At 39.5% G+C, this 7,863-nt stretch overlaps 1 protein-coding gene across 1 annotated transcript; it reads left to right on the forward strand.

Moving 5' to 3' along the window:
* Positions 1-3,889: 3,889 nt before the first annotated feature.
* LOC139761544 (uncharacterized) lies at positions 3,890-5,488 on the forward strand. Its single transcript, XM_071685807.1, has 3 exons — positions 3,890-3,953; positions 4,536-4,780; positions 5,274-5,488. The coding sequence occupies exons 1-2, from the start codon at positions 3,942-3,944 to the stop codon at positions 4,776-4,778; spliced, it is 255 nt and encodes an 84-aa protein (XP_071541908.1). The 5' UTR covers positions 3,890-3,941; the 3' UTR covers positions 4,779-4,780; positions 5,274-5,488.
* Positions 5,489-7,863: the final 2,375 nt, after the last annotated feature.

Genomic DNA, 7,863 nt, shown 5'->3' on the forward strand with positions numbered 1-7,863 from the left:
ATCTTGATCTATGTGTTCAACTGAAGACGAAGGTTATCATAGTGAGAAAGAGCCATGGAAATCATCATGTGTTTACCGTCCGATCTTGAAGTGGGTTTTTTTGGTCGCTGTTCTGAAAAGAGTGATGGAAACAGTTAATTATAAAAGTTCAATTGATTACAGTTCTTCAATAGAGTTATCATTGCTTTCATGATATACATATTTTTACATATAAAGCCCTGTAACTCTTGATGTGTATATATAGATAATGATTATTTATTATTTATCTATTGATTATTTATTGATATTTATTATAGATATTGATTATTTCCTATCATTGTCATATGAAAAGTTTATCATCATTATTTCCTTCTATTGTAACGGATGATGTCAAAAAAATATTAATTAAAAACACTCGAAAAAGAAAAGAAATGCGATAGCTCTACTTAATCAAAGATTGAGTTTTTCAGTCATCAGACTAAGAGAATCAGGTCAGAGAGTTGTGCCTGACTTACAGTGATGGTGAACAAATAACCTTGTGAGGGTGGTATAGGGGGGCCGACGTCTGGAGGCTGTCTATGGACTAACCTCCTTACCATTGGTTCTAAACTTATGTTGACACTAAAGCATTCTTCTGACTCACTTAAAACTACAGAATATCATTACATTAAGCTCACCTTTAACGACCATAGCCATATCCACCATATCCACCACCGTATCCACCACCGTATCCACCGTAGCCAAATCCACGGCCTCCATAGCCGTATCCACCATAGCCATATCCACCATAACCGCCATATCCACCACGGCCGAATCCACCACGGCCAAATCCACCATAACCATAGCCACCATAGCCAGGTTCAGGCTCGGGGCTGGCCAGGGCAAAGGCCACAAGGAGGAAGACAGACAACACAGCGATCACCTGCAACACATGATGGTAGTCAAGTGTTGTTAACCAGCAACACAACATGATGGTAGTCAAGTGTTGTTAACCAGCAACACAACATGATGGTAGTCAAGTGTTGTTAACCAGCAACACAACATGATGGTAGTCAAGTGTTGTTAACCAGCAACACCACATGATGGTAGTCAAGTGTTGTTAACCAGCAACACAACATGATGGTAGTCAAGTGTTGTTAACCAGCAACACAACATGATGGTAGTCAAGTGTTGTTAACCAGCAACACAACATGATGGTAGTCAAGTGTTGTTAACCAGCAACACAACATGATGGTAGTCAAGTGTTGTTAACCAGCAACACAACATGATGGTAGTCAAGTGTTGTTAACCAGCAACACAACATGATGGGCCTGAAAATCCTTACTCCCTGTGTTTATCTTACATGGCAAACCCCAGACAACAGTGTGTCCAAAATGTGACAAAATAAACCTTCGTGAACGTTTAGAAATATTTACTTCTTACATCTACATGTGGGAAATTATAAATGACCTGGATCTACCACGTCTTATATCAAGCATGATACATCTAAGAATATGGTCCTTGTTTAGAAGTAGATCATAGAAGATTCTCATTGGCAGAAAACCTGTGTAGGAACTCACAACCTTAAACATGATGGTAGTGGTGTTGTTGAAGCCTTGAATGAGACTGAATGTCTTTAGCCCGACCCCACCCTTATATACCCCACCCCCAACAATGGTGACAAGTGGCAATTGAGGAAAATTAGACCCTCAGGGCTTTGACAAAACACACGTTCCTCTCGACCCTGACTCACAGACTTTGGAATACAATCTCATGACACATTAAACCGCGAGGAGAGAGAGAGAGAGAGAAAAAAAAAAAAGATGTATCACAGATTTTATTTGTATTTTAAGGTGGCCTATTGGTGGGATAAGATAGAAGAGCACGGAATATATGACTTTAGAATTAATGCCCTTGACATCGTTTCAGTCATAGTATATACGTTTGGCACCACAGATGATATAGTACACACCTTCGACCACCTCTTACCACCCTTATCTTCCCTACTGCTTTTGGCACCACCCATGTCTTCTGTAGTGTCTGTGGCACCACCCCTTGGCTACTGTAGTGTCTGTGGCACCACCCCTTGGCTACTGTAGTGTCTGTGGCACTACCCCTTGGCTACTGTAGTGTCTGTGGCACTACCCCTTGGCTACTGTAGTGTCTGTGGCACCATCCCTTGGCTACTGTAGTGTCTGTGGCACTACCCCTTGGCTACTGTAGTGTCTGTGGCACTACCCCTTGGCTACTGTAGTGTCTGTGTCACTGCCCTTCTTAGGGGATATCCAGGGACATTTTTGTATCTTTCCTGCACTTCACCTGTTCTCTACACCTGTGTACATTTCACCATTGGTCTACACCAATCATTTACACTTCATCTGTGATCTATACCTCACCTGTGTTCTACACTTGCGATCTACATTTTGCTTGTCTACACTTCGCCTGTGGTCTACGCTTACCTATTGCCTACACTTCATTTCTGGTCTACACTTCAGCTGTGGTCTACACTTCACCTGTGTTCTACACTTTACTTGCGATCTACACTTTGCTTGTCTACACTTCGCCTGTGGTCTACGCTTACCTATTGCCTACACTTCATTTCTGGTCTACACTTCAGCTGTGTTCTACAGTTCACCTGTGGTCTACACTTGCGATCTATACTTTGCTTGTCAACACTTCGCCTGTGGTCTACGCTTACCTATTGTCTACACTTCATTTGTGGTCTACACTTCAGCTGTGGTCTACACTTCACTTGTGGTCTACACTTCTCCTGCGGTCTTATTTGTCATCAATGATTTTGTTCCGTCTACCTAGTGACCCGGATGCCTCCGTACTCTCCACACACCACTTCGCTGCTAACTGGAATTCGTCACTTCTTAATGACAATAGATCTGTTGAGTAGAAATCTTTTCTTTATGAGTGTCTCTGGGTTTATATAAATGACATTAAATATAGCATAAGCCTAATTGTATCTATTATCTTCCTGTGCATATTACGTATGGGGTAAAAATGTAGACACTTATCTTAATTATCTGGTGTATATAAAGAATGCTAATTGGCAAAATAGAAGTATTAAACTAGTAATTGGCTTTAAGATATTTAAGCAAGTGTAATCACCTCGCGTATGGCAGACGAGAAAGGCAATGAATTGCCAAGATAACCCATCGTATTAGACTTCGTAAAAAAAAGGAAAAAAGGGAACAAAAATATCCATAACAGGAGTAATATTTTTTTTTTTTTTCCAAGGGAAGGAACAGAGAATTGGGCCGGGTGGGGGTATTCCCTCAAAGGCCCAGTCCTCTGTTCTTAACGCTACCTCGCTAATGCGGGAAATGGCGAATAGTTTGAAAGAAAGAAAGAAAGAAGGAGTAATATTGGTCGCTTTCTATCACATTGTGTCCGAGACTTACCAAATGGTTCAACCTAACCTTCAACAGAGCAAAGGGTTGGATATATGTTTACGTTAAGGTATGGCTAGCAACATACATCTCTCTCTTTGATCTCTTCCATCATCTCAAACAGCCTGGGAAGGTATACCCAGTTTACCTCTTGTTGTGTGTGATCATATATATCTATCACACGTAATGAAAGAGATACTGAAATGTTTATTTCTTTAAGTTCTTCTGTATTCCCGGCCACTCCCATTTCTGTAACCTTGTCCCGTGAACAGAATTGATCTCGCCTGAACCAAAACACCAAAGCATTTTTTCCCGCCTCTTTTTCTTTTCTTTTTCATTACAACTTTATCGTCCCATTGTTTCCCCCAACCCCCCCACACCCTGAGAATACTTCAGTGATCTGTGGGTGAAGGTTGGAGACGAACGGTGTCTCGTCCAAACTTGTGAATAAATATATATATTTTTTTCCCCCGTCTTCCAGATCTGGGTCACACAATGCCATTGTCTGGGGCGGTGTGTGTGTGTGTATATATAAGGCATCCATCTGGCCTGTAGGATTCACATTCGTCTCGACGCTTGAACACGATGGTTAAGGCTGTGAGTCCTCTTAGATCCCTTGTCACTTATAGACTAGATCCCTCGTCACTTATAGACCTCCTGACCAATTCATTTCTTCTTGTTGAACAGCAGAAGACATCTGTTTTCAAATCGATCTTAGATTTTAGATAGCTTATCAATTGCGTTGTCTTATGTAACTTATGTAACTTATGTAACTTGGTAACTTATGTGACTACAAGTTGATTACTCACTAGTAGAGATCAGTTCGAATATTTGGTACATTTATAGAATATAGAGATTAATATCAATGATTTGTGTTGCCTGGGGGTCAAGCGTTGGGCTACCATCATGTTGTGTTGCTGGTTAACAACACTTGACTACCATCATGTTGTGTTGCTAGTTAACAACACTTGACTACCATCATGTTGTGTTGCTGGTTAACAACACTTGACTACCATCATGTTGTGTGGCTGGTTAACAACACTTGACTACCATCATGTTGTGTTGCTGGTTAACAACACTTGACTACCATCATGTTGTGTTGCTGGTTAACAACACTTGACTACCATCATGTTGTGTTGCTGGTTAACAACACTTGACTACCATCATGTTGTGTTGCAGGTGATCGCTGTGTTGTCTGTCTTCCTCCTTGTGGCCTGTGCCCTGGCCAGCCCCGAGCCTGAACCTGGCTATGGTGGCTATGGTTATGGTGGATTTGGCCGTGGTGGATTCGGCCGTGGTGGATATGGAGGTTATGGTGGATATGGCTATGGTGGATACGGCTATGGAGGCCGTGGATTCGGCTACGGTGGATACGGTGGTGGATACGGTGGTGGATATGGTGGATATGGCTATGGTCGTTAAAGGTGAGCTTAATGTAATGATGTGATATTCTGTAGTTTAAGCGAGTCAAAAGAATGCTATAGTGTCAACATAAGTGGAGAACCAATGGTAAGGAGGTAGTCCATAGACAGCCTCCAGACGTCGGCCCCCATATACCACCCTCACAAGGTTATTTGTTCACCATCACTGTAAGTCAAGTACTAAGCACTCTGACCTGGGTATTAAGAAATACAATTTGTTTATCAACAAGTGATCAATGTCGGTTATTTCATATTTTCAAATATTAACATCTTTCATTTCGTCAACCTTTTTCTTTTCACTGAACAATAGTGAGACCCTCAAAAAATAATGTAACTTTAACAAATCTTACATGATTAAGATAACATGAAATGATAAAGTTATAGAGATTACAAGATAATACATTATATTATATGCATCATAATAATACATGTAAGTTTCAGTAAGACCTGTAGTCAGCTGAATTTGTAGGATTAACTGTTTTTTTTATATTTTCAGAATAATGACGAAGATACAACTTCAGACCGGACCCTAAAAAGAAAAGGAGAGTTTCAGTTACTTTCTCTCTCTCTCTCTCTCTCTCTCTCTCTCTCTCTCTCTCTCTCTCTCTCTCTCTCTCTCTCTCTCTCTCTCTCTCTCTCTGGTGTTCTTTGTCTTCAGAAAACCTTGTAAGGAACATTTAAGGCATTTCTTGTGAAAATAAATGACTAAGATTAACTGTATTTCAGTCTTTGGAACCTGAAACGAATCCATTTTTTCCCTTCATATATGTATACGTACATACATCGATACATACATACATACACACATACACAGTATGGTGATAAATGCATAATGATACCACATGTTCATTTCTGGTATAAGCATCTAGAAAGACAAAAGGAAAATAGTCGACCACAAACAGTTATACTGCCTGAAAATCCTGTTGCTTGTAAGCTGAATTTCAGCTTTCAGTAATGTTAAGAAATTTGAAATCTTGAAAATGAACCCCGAATTCTGTTCTTCAACAATATACTGTTTTGAAGTGTCATGATAAGAATAAGAATTCATTGGGACATAATTACACAGAAGATTATCTGTACGAGGAGATAGACAGACAGACAGAAAGACAGAAAGAAAGAAAGAAAGAAAGAAAGAAAGAAAGAAAGAAAAAGAAAGAGAGAAATAAAAAAGTAAGTAAGAGAGAAAGGAAAAATTCATGTGTTCAATTAACTGATAACATCACAAAGTATAGTGTGAACAGCACTCTTGGCTTAAGCCCTTGGTTAAGTCTGTGCATCATGATTTTTAAACATGAAAACTAGTTAGAGAAATATAAGCCACGTTAAATAAAAGATTACTTAATACTTGTTGGTTTTCATTAGTTACAACGTGAATATGACGAAAAGTATTGTCGTACCGTCAAGTCCCTACAAATACTAATAAACATATATGATATATGCCAATGGTATTTCTTACAAGACAAATTGGAGGCTACAATATATGAATGAGATAAGAGGCTTCAAGAAAACCGTGACCTGCATGTAAACACACACGAGACACAGGTAATGCCACGCAGTAGTAAACAATTTTGAACATCAGAATTGGTGGGGAAGTTCTCTCTCTCTCTCTCTCTCTCTCTCTCTCTCTCTCTCTCTCTCTCTCTCTCTCTCTCTCTCTCTCTCTCTCTCTCTCTCTCTCTCTCTCTCTCTCTCTCTCTCTCTCTCTCTCTCTCTCTCTCTCGAAGCATAATCACACCCTTTCTTTTTTTTTTTTAGACGAATCAAAGAGACATATTCGCAATACAGATCTGGTTTCCATCTATAGTGTTTCGAGTTGAAGCCTGGAAAAAAAACACCTGGTGAGGGAAAGCACACTGAAAAAAAAAGATAAAATATAAAAATAGAAATAAAAGCTTTATAACTTACATTGAAAAAAAAAGAAAACCTACAAACTTGTAAATATAAATAGATCATTTTCCTTATAAAAAAGAAAATAAAAGACCTACGAACTTGGAAATAAAAATAGATGATTTTTCACCAGGGAAACAGTTTCGACTTGACGTCACTTTTGAACTAATATGTCCGAACTGAGGTGTGGGTTAGGGTGAGTGGGGGAGGCGAATCATGTGGAGGAAGAAAGGAGATCACACAGTTCCAAAACTGGCCTTTGTGATCAAGCCAGCAGAGAGAGAGAGAGAGAGAGAGAGAGAGAGAGAGAGAGAGAGAGAGAGAGAGAGAGAGAGAGACAGACAGACAGACAGACAGACAGACAGACAGAGAGACAGACAGACAGACAGAGAGAGAGAGAGAGAGAGAGAGAGAGAGAGAGAGAGAGAGAGAGAGAGAGAGAGAGAGAGAGAGAGAGAGAGAGGCAAAAGCAAATCTAGAACCTGATTGAAGATAGACACACACACACACACACACACACACACACACACACACACACACAGAAAAAAAAATGACTTAGTTATCCATCGGGTGTTCAACCGGTTTTTTTAATAACCGTGTCACAAGGTGACGGGAATAGATTAATTACAGCCAAATGAGACCAGAGGTAAAATGTAAATCACTAATAAATTAGATAAAACATTAGCCTATTGTTAGATATCACTTAAAAAAAACGATGTGTAAAGGTTAAGTGAATATTTTTTCTCTTTTTTTCCACCATAAAATTCATGTTAGGGTTCGTTCAGCTGGGTCCATTTCTTCAGAATATTGAAATTGAACATTCTGAAATAATAATAGTAATAATACTTGAATATATGATCTGTCAGATCTATTGATTTGATAAACATGACCCCAAAAAAGATCCCTTCTAGATACTTACCATAACTGACCTGGGGTTAGATTTGGTCTGAATTAATAAAATTAACATTTCGTGCCTCCTTCCTCATCTTATCTGTAAGCTAGCCATCTTGAGCTTAGAATAAGAAAAAGAAATTGGCGTGTGATGCATTTTTCTTCTCGGTACACCATCATTGTGAGAGTATATTATTTTTCGACGCCTCGCTGTCAGGGTCAAGATTCAATTCGATGACTTTAAGGTCTAATTTCCCTCGGCTGCCACTTGTCACCATTGTTGGAGTGGAGTATATAAGGCAGGGGAC

This window comes from Panulirus ornatus, chromosome 40 (genome assembly GCF_036320965.1).
Source record: "Panulirus ornatus isolate Po-2019 chromosome 40, ASM3632096v1, whole genome shotgun sequence".
Lineage (NCBI taxonomy): Eukaryota > Metazoa > Arthropoda > Malacostraca > Decapoda > Palinuridae > Panulirus > Panulirus ornatus.